General features: G+C 34.9%; 1 protein-coding gene across 2 annotated transcripts; it reads right to left on the bottom strand.

The window, feature by feature from the left end:
• Positions 1-12,929: 12,929 nt before the first annotated feature.
• LOC133298511 (phenylcoumaran benzylic ether reductase Pyrc5-like) lies at positions 12,930-14,951 on the bottom strand. Of its 2 annotated transcripts, none has more exons than XM_061497818.1 (5): positions 14,681-14,951; positions 14,312-14,446; positions 13,771-14,008; positions 13,485-13,688; positions 12,930-13,332 (listed from the first exon to the last, which is right to left on the bottom strand). In XM_061497818.1, exons 1-5 carry the CDS (start codon positions 14,864-14,866, stop codon positions 13,175-13,177), a joined length of 921 nt encoding a protein of 306 aa, XP_061353802.1. In that variant the 5' UTR covers positions 14,867-14,951; the 3' UTR covers positions 12,930-13,174. The 2 variants fall into 2 exon arrangements, with proteins under 2 accessions (XP_061353802.1, XP_061353795.1); XM_061497811.1 differs by having other exon boundaries at positions 12,931-13,341.
• Positions 14,952-16,784: the final 1,833 nt, after the last annotated feature.

Genomic DNA, 16,784 nt, shown 5'->3' with positions numbered 1-16,784 from the left:
ATGCTTTCTTGCTCTTGTTTGCTCTGATGCTCCTGTAAGATTGGAAAGACTAGGATCTTCCTCTGCAGTTCACATCACTCCCTAATCACAACTATCGTTGGGTCAAGTTGTGGAGTGACGATTGTCCAACACGTTGTGAATGCAGAGGAGACCTAGCCAAACTTATTAACCCTAGTCCCCTTCCCATCATGGACCTATGGTTAGGCCTTCACTGTTACCCATACTAATCAGTTTACAGATACCTAAGCCCAAATCAAAAGTATCACTAAATTAAATGGGTTTTATACTGCACCCCTATATAGATCATGACTTAACCCGTTTTTATTAAAATAATAAAAACTATAATTGATTGAAGCCCACAATAATTATAAAATTTCTTACAATAACATCACCGTGCACTATTACTCCATGATTATTTTTTATTTTTTTGTAACAGAGGAAATATATATCAACTGGGTATGTAAATCAGACAAACTGATCAAGAAACTCGTCCACAATGGTGTATTTGACGTCAGGATAGAGCTTTGAAGCTTCTACTCCAAATGAGGGCTCAATTTCAAAGTTAGCCTGATCTCCCTTCACATAACAAGAGTGACTAATTGACAGGACCACATTGATGGGTACTGTGGACTCTGCAAGAAAAGTAAACAACTTGGAACTGTCAAAGCCAGCATATATTCAAAAGTCCTAATTTTTAAAAGAAGCATTCATCGGAAATTACTAATAACTGACAAAACAATTTCTAAATCTTTTGAACAGTTGTGAGAAACTAGCCTTGAATTTGTTTCAAGACTTGTTCCTATGAAATATAGACTCTTTTAAGAAGGACTCATCTTAACTTACTAATAACTGATAAAATAATTTCTGAATTATTTGGACATTTATAACTAACCTTGAATTTGTTTCAAGACTTAATCCTCTGAAACATAGTCTTCCTACCATAACTTCTCTCTTTATTTTTATTTTTTATTTAAAAACAAATAGTGTGTAGCCTTGCCTTCTTTCTTCTCTTCTCTATATTATCATGACCACTACAAATGGCAACAGTTATGCACCTGATGCAAGAACCAATACTTTCCAGGTTCCTGTCGCTGTTGATTCAATCCCACCTTTTACCACTCTCATTCCTGATAATTTTCAACGTCTGTTATCTCTTGCTGTGCAACCTCCAACATTTATTCCAACCATTATTGGTAATACTCTCCTTTCTCCTTGGTTGATAGACACAGGTTCCTCTCAACATATGACAGGTAACGTGCATCTTCTCAATGATGTAATTGACATATCTCCTACAGTTATTGGCTTACCGGATGGCTCCAAGACATCAAACAAGGAATTGTTTTCCTCTCACCACAATTAACCTTACACAGTGTCCTTTTTGTTCCTAACCTTAACTGCAACTTCTTTCAGTCCCTCATTTGTTAAAAATGTCCTTAGCCACTATCACTTTCGTTAACACCAAGTGCTTTATGCAGGACCTCACCTCGAAGACGACGATTGGATTTGGTGACTTGTGAAATGGAGTATATGTGTATCAGTAGCCTACCATTCATGTTTCAGAAACCTCTGTTCCAACTACACGTGACTTGTGGCATAGGCGTGGCCATCCTTCATCAGCTGTTTTGCAGTTTATTCCTTCTTTTCCTTTGTCTACTTTTAAACCAAATAAAACTGACATCTGTGATGTATGTTATTGAGCAAAAATGACTCGATCTTCATTTCCTTTGAGTTCTAATAAATTGCATATTTTCAACTTGTCCATTGTGATATCTGGGGCTAAAAGTGTAAATGAGTTGGGTCGAGGCAAGCTTTAACTTAAACTAGCTAAGTCTATGAAGAATATTTTGAGCTTGGCTTGGCTAATGTGTCTAGTACGAGCTAAATTTTAGGCTTGGCTTGAGCTTAGCTTGGATCATTTATAATTATAAAACGTATTTTTTCCAAACTCACATATGTCCAAATATTGAGACTATAAATACATCAAATTCTTTATTCATTTGTCAAAGAAAAATAATCATAGAACTCACTCAGTCCACATATAATTACATCTTTCTTGCTATCTAGCCTATAATAACCTAACCTGTGTAATAATAAAATTGCATGTGATTAAAGATTTAATCATGCATTATTGAGTTTAATTAGGTAAAAGGCTTAATTAAATGAATTAAAGTCACTTTTGGACAAAAAGTGCAATTAGTGAGAGTTTTGGGATAAAAATGTATATAGACAAAATTACTCGAAACTTAAAATTAAGTTGGGGAATATTACTGTAAAAATATTCTGAGTCAATAGGACCAGTTTAGAAGAGAGTTAAGATAACGAGATAGATAAATTTTTATCAAGTTGAAAGTTATTTACCTAAAGTTAAGTGTTGTAACTTAGAAAAAAATCCCAATTGCTTTATATTTTTCTCGGATGCAGAGAGGAACCCGAACCACTATTGGAGAATAGCTTGAAATTGTAACTTCCTCATTTCTCAACGAAATTACTTGGTTCTTGAAGCAAAGTTGCTTAGAATCTTGGTGGGAGTAAAACCTATAATCCACTTTCTATTAAAAAGTCTTGTATTGAGAGAAAAATAGGGGAGAAAATGGTGATCCATTATTGATTGGGAGTCTTGGAGTGGTTCACTGCTTGAAGTGAGGCTTGCAATCCCATCCTTGCAAGATTATAGGTGAGTTCGTGTTAATATGCAAGCATTTCAATGGTTTCTATGATAATGAGTGTTTTAGATTGAATTTATGAATATGTGACTTGAATGTGGGTAGTTTGAGCATGATTGGGGCTTAGGTCCTTTGGAGAAAAGTGTTTTGATGATGATTTTAATGGTGAAAATATATTTAAAATATCATTTTGTCCACCTTCATTAAATTTCAAAAATTATGCCTAGGTTATGTGATTTCTTGCATTCCAAGTAATATGATTGGTTGGAGTATTTGATATTGATTTTGATGTGTTCACTTGAATCTAGGATTGAGCCTTGTGGACCTTTTTTGATCGATCAACCATTGGCGGAATCAATGGATCTTGACTTGGATACTTGACTTATTCAAGTATAGGTGATTAATGAATATTGATGTATTCATGAATGCCTATGATTGATGGCATTGAACCTTTATGTAGGTGTTTATATTTGTGAGGTTGTATCTTTGAGGAAAGTTTGACTGTTTGCATACTTGGTGGTGAGACAAAGGTTGGTTAGAAGCTTCAAGCAGGTAAACCTTCAGACCTTGAGATTTCTTTCTTTCTTGTTCCACCAAGCCCTGATGGGGTAGTGGTTATTATTGGTGAATGTAATTGCAATTGTGTAGTTTAATGCATTGATATATGTATGTGTATGCACTGAGTGTGGCATAGGACGATGTTTCCCAATGTGTAATTAATACTTAGTAGTTTAGCTGACCAGTATGACTATTTACATCTTAGAAACCTTAGGATGTCAAGAGTGTCAGAGGGGTGTCTTATAGAGATTTTTTACACACTGCATGGATATGTATATATTTTATTATTTGTCCTTAGAATCCTCTAAGGACCCCTGGTTTACTGATATGTTTATCTCACCTCGTGCCCCTATCAGGTACATGTATTGAGGGTGCTAGAGTGTCTGTTGGCAGGAGGCCACAGAAGATTGACTTGTACTACATGCTGTTGACATGACTATCAGTGTTGTTTATATTTTATATATTTTGGACTTGCATATAGCATGTTATTTTGGATGATTACATCATCATATTTTGTGTAGTCTTATTTTGAGAGTATGTACTATTGATGCATGGAGGAGGCACTTAGCCTATGATCATAGTTATTGAATATCTTTCATATGGTTGATGCATGTAAAGGACTTTGATCATATGTTTTGTATAAGTTAAGTTCTCATTTATGTAGTCTGTGGACATTTATGTATTTTGATACAATCATGATGGAAGAGCTTATACGCCTATTGGATAGACTGAGATGATGTCAGTATTTAATGAACTGTTTATCAGGTTGAGATATCATGTGGGAATTATCCCAAGATGTCCAAAAAATAAACGGAGCTCTATCCATTTTGTTTGGATGATGTTGGTAGGATATTATCAACTTTTGTGATTAACTATCATCATTGTCATGTAAAGCCATGTTGTTTATAAGAACTTCTTGGCGGTATGATATCTTTAAGTAGGGTTGGCAAAAATGAGCCAACCCGAGCCAACCCGTCAGGTTGGCTCGTAACCCGTAAAAAATGAGTCGGGTTGGGTTGGGCAAAATGAGCTACCAACCTGATCCGAGCTAGCTTGAGAAAAAATGAGCCAACTCGCGGGTTACACGGGCCAGCTCGCAGGTTGAGTATTTTCTTTTTAAATATATATAATATACAAAAATGGACAAAACCCACACAAGTTGTCATTGTCTTTCTTCCTTCTCTAAACCTAAGTCCATAATCTTCTCACATCGCTGCCATTTTTATATTGTTAGATTGTGTTAGCTTTGTTTCGTTCGAATATCTTACCCACTTGATTGCAAGTGGTTCTAATTGTTTCTCGATGTTAATGCAAATTTGTTGTGAAGAAAATTTGAAACTAAAACATTTTGTTTTTACTTATAATTCTATAACCTTTTTCTATTTTGCTTTTTTTATAAATTATTTTGTAAGATAATTGTACTGTTTAAGGTGATGGAAGCCACATAGCTGGTGCATTAATACTAGAGGTTCATTTAAATAGGCTAAAAAAGAGGCAACTCGCGAGCCATTTTCGAGCCAAACCGTAATCAATTTTCGAGCCAACCCCGCAAGCCATTTTTTCAATCCAACCCATGAGCCATATTTTTTAGCCAACCCGCGAGCCAACTCTAACTCGGGTCGGGTTGGGTTGGGTTGGATTTTCTTGCTCTCTTTTTTTCAAGCCAATCCTAACCTGGCTCGTTTTTTCGGGTTGCATGCGGGTTGGGCCGGGTCGAGCCGGGTTGGCTCGTTTTGCCAACTCTATCTTTAAGTGAGATTAGATGTTTTCGCAATTTGTATGAGTTATAATTACAATTTAAATTATTTATAAATACAAAGAGTGTTTTAATCAGAAAATAATGTGTTTTCAAAAGAGAAAAAATTATCTGTATTTTAATCAACTGTTGTGATTGTAACTGCATTTAATATCATACGTAATGATAGCAAATCAGTTCTAGAATGGAGTGTTACATAGCTGGAACAAAAGAAAATAACGTTTTCAATATATTATTTATTATAACGATTTAATGACATAAAAATATATTATTTATTATAATAATATATCAAGGCAGCTCACAGACTTTTAAGCCAAGCCTCATTAAATTAGGCTTGGGCTTATTTGCTAAACAAACTTTTTTTAAAGCCTGAGCCCATTCTATTTATTAAACAAGTCCTGCCAAGCCAAGCTTAAAGCAAGTCAAGCTTTGGGCCCCTGACAAGCCGTTGAGCCCATTTAGACCCATATCTGGGGCCCTAACAATGTGTCAACTTCTTCCGGTGCACGTTATTTTCTCATGCTTGTGGACGACTTCGTACAATTTGGGTTTAGGGAAAATCTAAAACTCCAACTTTGCTTCAATGGTTCTTTATGTTGATTCACAATCATTTTAGGATGTTGATAAAAACTTTCCACGGAGATAATCGCTCTGAATTCTTATCCCAACATATGCTCACTTTGTATGCCAACCTTGGTATTTTACACCAGACCTCTTGCATTGACACATCTCAGCAAAATGGTTGTGTCGAACGAAAACACAAAACTATCCTAAATGTGGCTCGTGCAATCAGATTTCAAAGCCATCTTCCTATAGATTTTTGGGGTGAGTGCATCCTAATTGCTGCCCATTTGCTAAATTGAACGCCCACTAAGCTCTTACAAGGAAAGACCCCATTTGAAATTCTTCATGGCAAGTCCATCTCATATGCTCACATCCATGTTTTTTGGTTGTTTTTCTATGCATCTCAATGTCTTAGGCCTACTGATAAATTTGCTTCTCGATCCAAAAGTTTTTTTTTTTAGGCTACCTCATTGGCAAAAAAGGTTGCAGCCTCTTGACTTGGATACTAACAAAGTTTTTGTGAGATGATGTTCAGTTCCAAGAGGATTCTTCTCCGTTTGCTGATATTTGTCCTGCCTCCATCTCTCCTCCTACCTTGCAGCTGCCTACTTCTACATCTGCCATTGATGACTCTCCATTTGATGGTTCTCCTTATGACTGCACGTCTTCTCCAACTTCTCCAAATATTGTTTCTTCTAATGATACACTAGTGTTATATAATAAGGGGAGTCACTATTTTGATTTATCACCCATAATTTCTGAAGTTCCTCTCGTCGACTAGGACATTTACACTCCTGCTCTTATACACAATCAACTTTTTTTCACAGTCAACGATTTAGACACCCACTTGCTTTTCTCAAAGACTATCACTACCATCATATTGTAACACATGTACCCCATGCTTCATCACCCTCTACAACGTCTTTTTCGGGGTGTCAAGTATCTCATTGATCACGATGTTTCTTATGATTCCTTTAACCCCTCCTCCCCTTCCCCCCAAACATACAAATTTTCTGGCAACCATTTCCACAAGTACTGAATCTTTATTCAAGGAAGGAGTCATTGATGCACGTTTGGTGAGCTGAAATCCATGCTTTACAAGATAATCATACCTGGACCATTACGTCTCCACCGCTAGGCAAACATGTTATTACTTGCAAATGGATTTATTTGATTAAATACAAATTTGATGGTACGGTGGAACGCTACAAAGCAAGGCTTATGGTTGCTGGCAATCACCAAGTAAATGGTGAGGAAGAGGGGCAAAATAAGATGACAGACATGGGCCCACAAAATAACACCCAAATGAATAAACCCACCCAAAATGTAAGAAGATGGGCCTCTGAAATAAATTGGATAGAAATAGAATACATGAACGAAGGAAACAAAACCCTAGCCAACTGTAACTTGAAGATGATGAACATGGAGGAAGAAGAAGTTTGGCAGAAGGTGGTGACAGAAGAGACACGCAGCAGCCCCAACGTCCATAATATAGTGGGGTTAATGTCCAAACGATCATTGCTTATTTTACAATTCTTACGGTAAAGGAATAGTAGCTGACAATGGGGTAAAGAAGCTTCCAACAATGGGACCCAGGTGGAAGTTTATCTTACATTATTTATCCTCTCTCTTCACCTTGAGGACAATGTGAGTTTTGGAGGGGGAGTATCTTTAATAAAATATCCATTGTTGAACCATAGGTTTCCAAGCTTATATATTTGAAGTTTTGATGATTACAAAGTACCAACAAACTCAACATGGATGCACAACTTAGAAGGTAGTGCAACAAGTCCCAAATGACTCTAGAAGACCAAGGCAACATGCAAAAGTGAAGAAGTAATTCAAATGGGCAAAGTCAACATTAAAGTCAAAGTTTCAAGTGAAGAAATGACCTAGAAGACTCAAATCATGAAGACACTTGAAGACAAATGAAGACTTATATTTTTTATTATGTGTCATGTACTTTTAGAGTCTTAGGTTGTTTGAATTTGAGTTTATTGAGTCTTATCTCTCTAGTTTGCATTTAAAGGCATAAACTCATGCATACAAGTCTCGCACACGTGGAACACTGTTATATTGATGCTAGAAACATGTGTTAATGTGCGAGAAGTGAGAAAGAATCAATTAGAAATAATTTGGATCAAATTCAGATTAGTTTTGGGTTGCTGTCATCAAATATCCAGATATGGATATTGTATATCCGGATATAGCATATCACGATGTGGTATCCGGATATCAAAACTCAGAATATTCGGATACAGAGACACACATATCTGGATATTTGTTGGGAGTCACGTGATATTACTTAAATCCAAATTAAATCTTATTGAATCTTTTCTAAACCGACTTGGGTTGCTATATAATCATACTTTAGGGTTTAGAAGCATAAGAAAGCGTGATATTACATGTATTAGAGTCAAAATCACTGAAGATTAAATATTATGGTTAAATTTGATATCTAGAGAGAGAGAACTCTTTAAATCTTCTTCTTCTATTTTCTTTTGATTTTTCGTGTAATTCTAGACGTAGGGAGGTACTTTACATCCAAGCCCATTAGTTAGGAATTAGTATATATAGTTGCTTAGGGTTTGTTTTCTTTATGCATGTATTTAGTGAAATTGGAGTGGGATTTTGGGAAAGGATTTCTTGGGATCTCTTTGGGGCTAGGTATGTTAGTGTTGGAGAGTGAATGAGGTCTTTCGGTTTATCTTTTCTACATTTAATCTTGAATTAGAGTTTATAATCTCTTGATTTAGTAAATACAATGTTATAATTTTCTGGGTTCCATCATAGTACAATTGGATACTTCTCATAATGCAAAGCATAATCTTGAGTATGCTTCAAGTATCCCAAAACTCGAACCATTGCTTTCCAATGAGACTCATTTGGATTACTTGTAAGACGACTTAGTTATCTCACAACATATGCTATGTATAGTCTAGTGCAATTCATAACATACATTATACTACCTAGAACACTAGCATATTCCTTTTGGCATACATACGACTATACCAATATACTTATGGAAATGCATATTTGCATCTACTGGAGTCTTAACTAACAAAATTTATTGATTCTTGACTTTTTCAAGAATCTTAATAATGTAATGACACTAAAATAGTGGCAATTCATCATTTATTCTATGGATTTTAATTTCAAGAATAATATCTGCAACTTCTATATTTTTCATATCAAACCTACTTGTCAGCATTCATTGGGTAAAAGTTAAACATCCCAAACTACCGAGAAAAGATCCAAAGAAAATTGTAATAAGAGATAGGAGAATGTAAAAGAAAATAGAGAATTTTCTTTTTGAGATTTGGGGCTTAGGGCATGTGAAGAGGTTTAACAGCGTTTGTAAATTTTTTAACAGAATTGTTGATTTGAAACAATTATAAAGCACAAGGGGTTAATTGAAACAATTAAAAGTACAATGGGGTAATTTGAAACATGGTCAAAGTTTAAGGGGGTAACTTATATATTAGCCAAGATAAAAAACATTGATGCCAAAAGAAGTGTTGTGAAACCCGGGTCGACCCGGAACCCGGTCATGCATCTGATCAGGCCAAACCCGGTCAAAATTGGTAACCTGGTCGGGTCATGCATTTACAAAAAAAAAAAACCAAAATCCAAAAAATTGTTTCATCTTGTTAGAAAAAATGTAGAACTCATTTTAAAAATTTTGTAATTTTATTTGCTAGCAGTATACTCTTTTACAATGACCTCAAATTTGAGCTTCCAATACTGAAGCAATTTGCGGAATAATAAATTAAGAGAATGTGACACGTGTCATTTCAATGTAGATGAATTTGAAAATATGAGTTCACAACATTTGGCCTTTTGAATGTCATTGAGAGGAATGCTTATGGCGATTTTGAGTTGCAATTTAAATTGATATGGTAATAGCATGCATTTTTATTTATTTGTGTTTTATGAACTTGTAAAAGTGTGATTGAGTAATTTTTGAATTTATTTAGTGAACCTTGTTTAACTCATTTTAGATATAGAAAATATAATTAAATTTATATATATATATATATATATATATATATATATGGGCTTATCATTTCTCAAGCTGTCGGAGATAAAGTTATCTCCGGCTACTAAATCATAACCGTACAAAGATGGATCAATGGTGATAAAGGAAGAGAGAGAAAAGGGGAATCATAACCATTCAAAGGTGAATCAATACATATGAGGAAATAAATAATCAAAACGACGTAGTTTTGGGGTGGCCGAAGATAAATTTATCTCAAGCAGCTTGAGAAATAATTTTCCCTATATATATATGTATATATGTACATATATATAGATATATATGTATATATATGCAAGTCAATCGGTCCGATCAATGATCTACCGATTCGACCAATGATCTAGTATCCCAACTGAGTCGATACCCAAATCGAGTTTAATAATATTGGTCAAAAGCATTTAACCAAGCCGAAAGGCTTTCGTATACACATATCACATACAATTCAACGGTTCCTTAGTAACCGTGAATTGAAATTGCAATTAAAAGCTTTATATATTTATTATGTGAAATATTATATTTATAAATTTTTTATTTACAAACTAAACTATGTTTTATCGTTAAAACACTTTTGAATGTAGTCTTATCAATAAGACATAATATAATTTGTAAATTAAAAAAAATTATTAATATAACTTAGGAAAGGATCCGTTTATAATTTTTTTTACAAATTATACTATGTACGCCCGTAAGTACATAGTATAACTTAATATACTTCCGGGAATACATAGTATAATTCATAAGAGTTTGTAAATAATAAATTTGTAAATAATAAATTTGTAAATATAACATTTTCCTTTAACCTTCATTATTTATTAAATATGGCACTTTTTCCAGCTGAAACATTCGTAAAGCAATTGATAATATATGAGATTATTTATAGTAACTCTAGCACATCTATTCCTTTCATTGAGGAGCTGACACTTAGAGAAAAAAAAAAATTCTCTCTCCTCCATTTAAGCAAGTCAGAAAATATCAATTTTTCATTGGCTTGGACTACTAAATCATAGATGGACATGGATCATATTAAAAAGATCCGTTTACAAACTTTTATTTACAAATTTTTGCAAATTACACTATTTTCTCCCGGGAGAACATACTGTACCTTAGTGTTTTTTTGAGAGAAGATAGTTTAGTTTGTAAATAAAAAATTATAAATATAACATGCTCATATATATATATATATATATATATATATATATATATATATAAAAGACAATCAGCCAACAGTGAATTGAAATGAATTTGATGGTGAATATTCAAACACGAAAACCAAGAATTGAAATGAATTTGACGGTGAATATTCAAACACGAAAACGACAATCAACCAACAGTGAATTGAAATGAATTTGTTTGATGGTGAATATTCAACCACGAACACATGGAATGCGTAATAGTCCACACAAATGACAAATGACAAATGCTGTTTGAAAACCAAAAAGAGAATCACGACAATCGAGAATAGAATAGAATGAGTCCTTTTACCAAATGCATTTTCCGAAAGCTTTTTGGAAAAGCTTTCTTGATCACTAAGAGTAATAGGCTTTTTTTTTATAAAAAAAAGCACATTTTGAAAAAATTCTGTTTGTCCTACTTTTAAAAAAGCAGAAATCATAAAAAAAGTCAAAAACTTACTCCTTTCGAAAGTTAAAAATTTTAGCTTTTTAAAAAAGTAGAAGTCAAAAGCCAATTTTTTTTTTTCAAAAATCAAATATTTTTTTAAAAATCTAAATAGCTGTAACTTTTATAGAAAGTACCTTTAAAATAAGGAAGTGATAAAAAGAACTTTTTTGAAAAGCCAATACAAACTAGCCCTTAATTTAATTACTTAGGTGCGGGATAACAAATTTTTTTTTTGAGTGAAGCACTTTGTTAGAAATTTGGATGTTATGAATAAGAAATTTTAGTTGAAAAGATGCATCTTTTTACAATCAAATACGTGTTATTTAAATTGGTACTTCTTGCTTTTTATAAATATGAACGGAATCAAATTTTTTAAGATTATGAATTTCCATACTATTTTTCTCCTCATTCCTATATATTTGTATTCTCATATTTTGTTACGATTCTTCAAGCATGTGGTTGGGGCTCTTAATTGATAATGCCAGAATTCAAGATGAATTATGTTGTATCCTAACCTAAGAGATGATTGTTCAACGACTTTGGACATCGGTGGAAGGAACAACTCATCTTAAGAAAATAATTTTGGCTGGGTTTAAAATTTATTTGCATTGTCATGTAATTATCTTACTGTGAGTTTCTTCAATTTGAAATTTTGCTTGAATTGATGCTTCGGTTTCTATTTATTTTATGAACACAATTACACACGAGATATATTATGTTCGGTGTCTGATTTGCACACGTATTTTTGCTAACATTATTGTCTTTGTGCCCGTAGCTAATGATTAATGGTTTTAAGTTTTGGGTTTTGGCCCTTGCAGTAAGAACAATATAGCAAATAAAATGAACCATACAAGAGCTTTGCAGTCACTACAATTACTTTTTTTATATTTTAATCAAAAATAAATATTTAATTGGAGAAAATAATAGATTTTTTTAACTATTGTTCAGGCCCTAAAATTTAAGTGAAACATTTCTCATAATGTTTAATAAATTTAATACGAAAAATTATCAGTATTGTCGTCAAAGTGTTCTTTTAAGATATATTTGGATAATAAATGCCTGTATAGGCACCTGTACAGTTGATTAGGGCGATAAATCCTAACTCACACGAGGCCTACGAATCAGCATTTAGATTTTCTCACGGGAACATTTGTTTTCTTGAACATCTAAATTAGATATACAAGAGAATCACTTCAATCCAAAATCTTAAGGTGTTAGGTGAGATTTTTTTAATGATTTATATTATTTTCTGACATATCCCCTCACACAAGAGCCCTTTGATTTATATTAGTCCCAATGTTTTTTATTTTACCTTGTGTTTGTTTTAATTTCACTCTAAAGTGAAAGGCGGAGATGATCAAACTCTTGACTTTGTGATTACTGAAGGTACTACTTCAACACAGTCTTAAGGTGTTAAGAAAATCTTTTTAATAATTTATATTATTCTCTAACACAGTAATCGTTTAATTATTCCCTTGATTTTCCTCTTTATTCTAACCTTATACAGTCCTGCAATTTTATTAGTTTTAAGGATAGAGGAGTTGGATTTTTGTACATAATAACGATACAAGTTTAAATAATCTAAATTTCAAAGCGAAGAGCTAAAATTTTAACAACCCCCACGAAATGTTTATGTCAAAGTTCCACCGCTTTAATTATTTTTTTTATCGTTTACTAATCCAAGAATTGTTTTCTTAACATTACTTATATATAATTTAAGAATAAAACAGAGGATGTGTTTAGCATACTATTCAAAGGATAATGCCTTGAAATATTTCAAACAGGCATGGATTAAGGGCAATGGTATTACACTAATGTCGTAGTGTTATTTATTTTAAACTTAAGATTGACATATATGTAAGCAGTGAAATAAAATTTGGAGTAGTGCCTATCTTATAACATCACCATGCACTACGTACTACTCCATGATTATTTTTTATTTCTTCGTAACAGAGGACATAACTGGGCATGTTTTGCTCAGACAAACTGATTAAGGAACTCATCCACACTGGTGTATTTGACGTTAGGATAGAGCTCTGAAGCTTCTACTCCAAATGAGGGCTCAATTTTAAAGTTAGTGTGATCTCCTTTCACATAGACAGAGTGACTAATTGACAGGACCACATTGATGGGTACTGGGGACTCTGCAAGAAAAGTAAACAACTTGGAACTGTCAAAGCCAACATATATTCAAAAGTCCTAATTTGTAAAAGAAGCATTCATCTGAACTTACAAATAACTGATTAAAACAATTTATGAATCTTTTGAACAATTTTCACTAACTAACCTTGAATTTGTTTCAAGACTTGATCCTCTGGAACATAGACTCTTTCAAGAGTCTTACCAATCTTCTTCTCCCAAAGAGAAACCAGGTCATTAAAAGACAAGGTATTGGCTGGAGGCCTGATGTAGAGAATTTTGTTCAAGGTTCTTGGATCATTAACAGCTTTGATGGTGTAGGTGCCAATATCTTCTTCCTTGTTGAAAACAGCTGTTAATCATGCAAAAGTTAATAATAGGTGGATGCGAGAGTTTGTAAATTTCTAATCTTAATGAAAAAAATGAGATCTAACCTTTGGGGTTTCCATCCCCAAGAATAACTACTTTATCTCTAGGTGGAGATTTGGCTCCAGGCTGTGACAAAGAGGGAAGGAAGAAACCAGAAAAGAAATTGGCCGACACAAAGGTATGGGGAATTCCTTCAGCCTCAATGGCTCTGCGAATGTTGGCCTTCACCTGAAATGCACTCTTTGCTGGATCCACAGCATGAGTCCTGTCCACGTCATTTCCAAACTCTGAAGGAATGAACCTCTGCGAAACAATATAATTATTATAACAAGCTCAAACTATATTTCTCTGTCAATCAATAGTTAGTACTGAGGCATCCACAACAGCTTTCAAATTAGAAGGTGCAAGATCATGTTTCAGGATTATATTACAACGTCTTGAAATCTACTATCATCAAGGGAGAGACAAACTTCATGTAAAATAGCACAAAAACTGTGGTTCAAGTATATTTTGGTGGAATAACTAAAACTGTAATAACCAAAAGATATCACTGATAAAATAACCAACAATTGGAACAGAACAAATTTTCAAAAACTAATGATGTACCTTAACATTTCCAGCTTCTTTAATTGCAGAAACGATCTTATTTTGATCAGCTAACTGCATGTGACCAACGGTAGAGATAACCACATCAACCTGCTTTATTGCCTTAACCAAACTCTCGTGATCATACAGATCTCCCTGCGTATAAGATGAACAATTTCATGATATTAAGTTTGAGTATGGAAATCTCCCATCCTTAGGGAAATAAAAATCAAGAGCAAACACTGTTTTCCAATTTAAGTATTTCAACAAATAGAAAAATAAAATAATAGAAAAAAGAAAAATGGGTGCTAGGTATCATGCAAAGAAAATAGTAGGCGTAAAGATGAATGTATCATGCAAAGAAAATAATAGGCGTAACGATGAATGTACCAAAACAAGGGTGACGCCCAAGCTCTTGAATTTTTCAATGATGGGTGCTTTTGCTGGGTTGGAAAGAGAAGACTCTCGAACGAGTAGGTAAGTGGGGTGGCCAGCCTTGACGCTCGCTTCAACGATGAACTTTCCAATGTAACCGGTGCCTCCGATGAAAAGAATCTTGGTTCCTGCAGTGGCCATCGGAAAGTTTTTTGTGCGAAATAATTTTGGACAGAGAGAAGAAGACGGAAAAGCAAATCAGAGAATAAGGAATGCGATAGTTCTCTGTATGCACACTGCAAAAGGAGTGGATGTCCTTAATCCTTATATAGACCAATGCATTTATTTATTTATTTTTATAATTTTTTTTACTTTATTTTTTATTTTTTTACATTTTTAATTTCTGACCTTGTACTCGTAACTTGACCAGTCGCATGCTGAATATTTGCTAACAAATATGCCTAACATTGACGTAAATGGGTAACTTTTTGGAATGGTAGATGCACGTGATACGAGGAATGGTCCATACGATTTATATCATATTATTATTTTTAATTAATATAATATTTAAATAATTTATTAAATAAATAATGTTATTTTAGTTTTATTTTTCTAATTCATGAAAGGTGTTGAAAGTTTAATAGACTTAAAATAGTTAGGGTGTGTATGACAACCTTTTCAGAATCAATTCTTTTTTAATTTCTGTTCCCTGGACAAAAAATGGATAGGAAACTCGTTTGGTAAAATCGGTTTATTTTTTTGTTCTCGAGATGAACCGGTTTAATTTTTGTGCTCGGGAACAAAAAAAAGAATCAAAAAATTTCTGCTTTTTTGTTCCCGAGCACAAAATGAGAAACACTTACTTCTCACAATTACTCTTCACCACTATCATCATCATCACCACCATCATCATCCCGACATGACCACTGCTACCATCGTTGCCACCGCCGTTGTACCACCAATGTCATCGTCAATACCACCACCACCACCAGGATGCCGATGCCGCCGTCACCACCACCACCAACAACACGATGTCATCGCCACCACCTCCACCATGCCACCGTCATCACCACCATTACTATTGCCGCCACCGCCACCACCACCATCGCCGCAGCCACTGCCGTCATTGCCATCACCGTCGCCACCTCCACCACCACCATTACCACTATCATTGCCACAGCCACTGCCATCACCACCGTCCCCACCACCATCACTGCCGCCGCCGCCACCACCACTATCACCACCACGCCACCACCATTACCATCACCACGTCATCGCCACTGCCACACCGTCACAACCACCACCACCACCACGCCACCACCATGCCATCACCATTACCATCACCACGTCATCGCCACTGCCACACCGTCACCAAACACCACCACCACCATCGTCGCAGCCATTGCCATCACCACCACCACCACCATGTCATCACCAACACCACCATGCCACCACTACCACGCCACCAACCACCGCCGTCGCCGTCACTACCACCGCCGCCACCACTACCACCACCACCACTATCGCCGTCGCCGTCGCCGTCACCCCCACCCCCGCCACCATCATTATCATCGCCATTGCCACACCGTCACCAACCACCACCACCATCGTCGCAGTCACTGCCATCATTACCACCACCATGTCATCACCAACACCACCATTCCACCACTACCATGTCACCAACCGCCGCCGCCACTACCACCACCACTATCGCCACCATTACCACCACCATCGCCGCAGCCACTGCCGTCAGCACCACCTCCGCCGCCACCGCCACCACCGCCACCATATGAAAAGGAAAGTGATGATCCAAAAAAAATTATGTTTGATAGGAATTAATTTTTATTATATTATTTGTTGTGTTATCAAACGCAATTCTCATTCTCAGAATAAAAATATAACATGTTATCAAACACATTTTTTTTCTCAGAAATTGTTCCAAGGCACAGAAATAGAAAAGAATTGTTTCTTTTCAGAAAGAGTGCCAGGAAACAGAATGGTTGACATGCACACCCTAATTAATGACTAGGTCAAACCTTTTAATTTTTTTAAAAAGAACTAATCAGGCTTTAATTTAGCTTATATCATACTAATAGATAAAGTAAGGTCCAAAATATTT

This window comes from Gastrolobium bilobum, unplaced genomic scaffold (assembly GCF_033153095.1).
Source record: "Gastrolobium bilobum isolate Gb01-03AN ecotype WA unplaced genomic scaffold, APGP_CSIRO_Gbil_v1 utg3870, whole genome shotgun sequence".
In the NCBI taxonomy this organism is placed as follows: Eukaryota; Viridiplantae; Streptophyta; class Magnoliopsida; order Fabales; family Fabaceae; genus Gastrolobium; species Gastrolobium bilobum.
This window is presented reverse-complemented; position numbering and strand designations above follow the sequence as displayed.

Bases quoted from the DNA above. Each gene is read 5' to 3' on its own strand.
- LOC133298511 (XM_061497811.1), bottom strand. From the start codon at position 14,866: ATGGCCACTGCAGGAACCAAGATTCTTTTCATCGGAGGCACCGGTTAC. The intron at 14,447-14,680 runs GTACATTCATCG...TCTTATACGCAG, and splicing joins TGGGCGTCACCCTTGTTTTG to GGAGATCTGTATGATCACGA. The intron at 14,009-14,311 runs GTACATCATTAG...ATTGTTTCGCAG, and splicing joins AAGAAGCTGGAAATGTTAAG to AGGTTCATTCCTTCAGAGTT.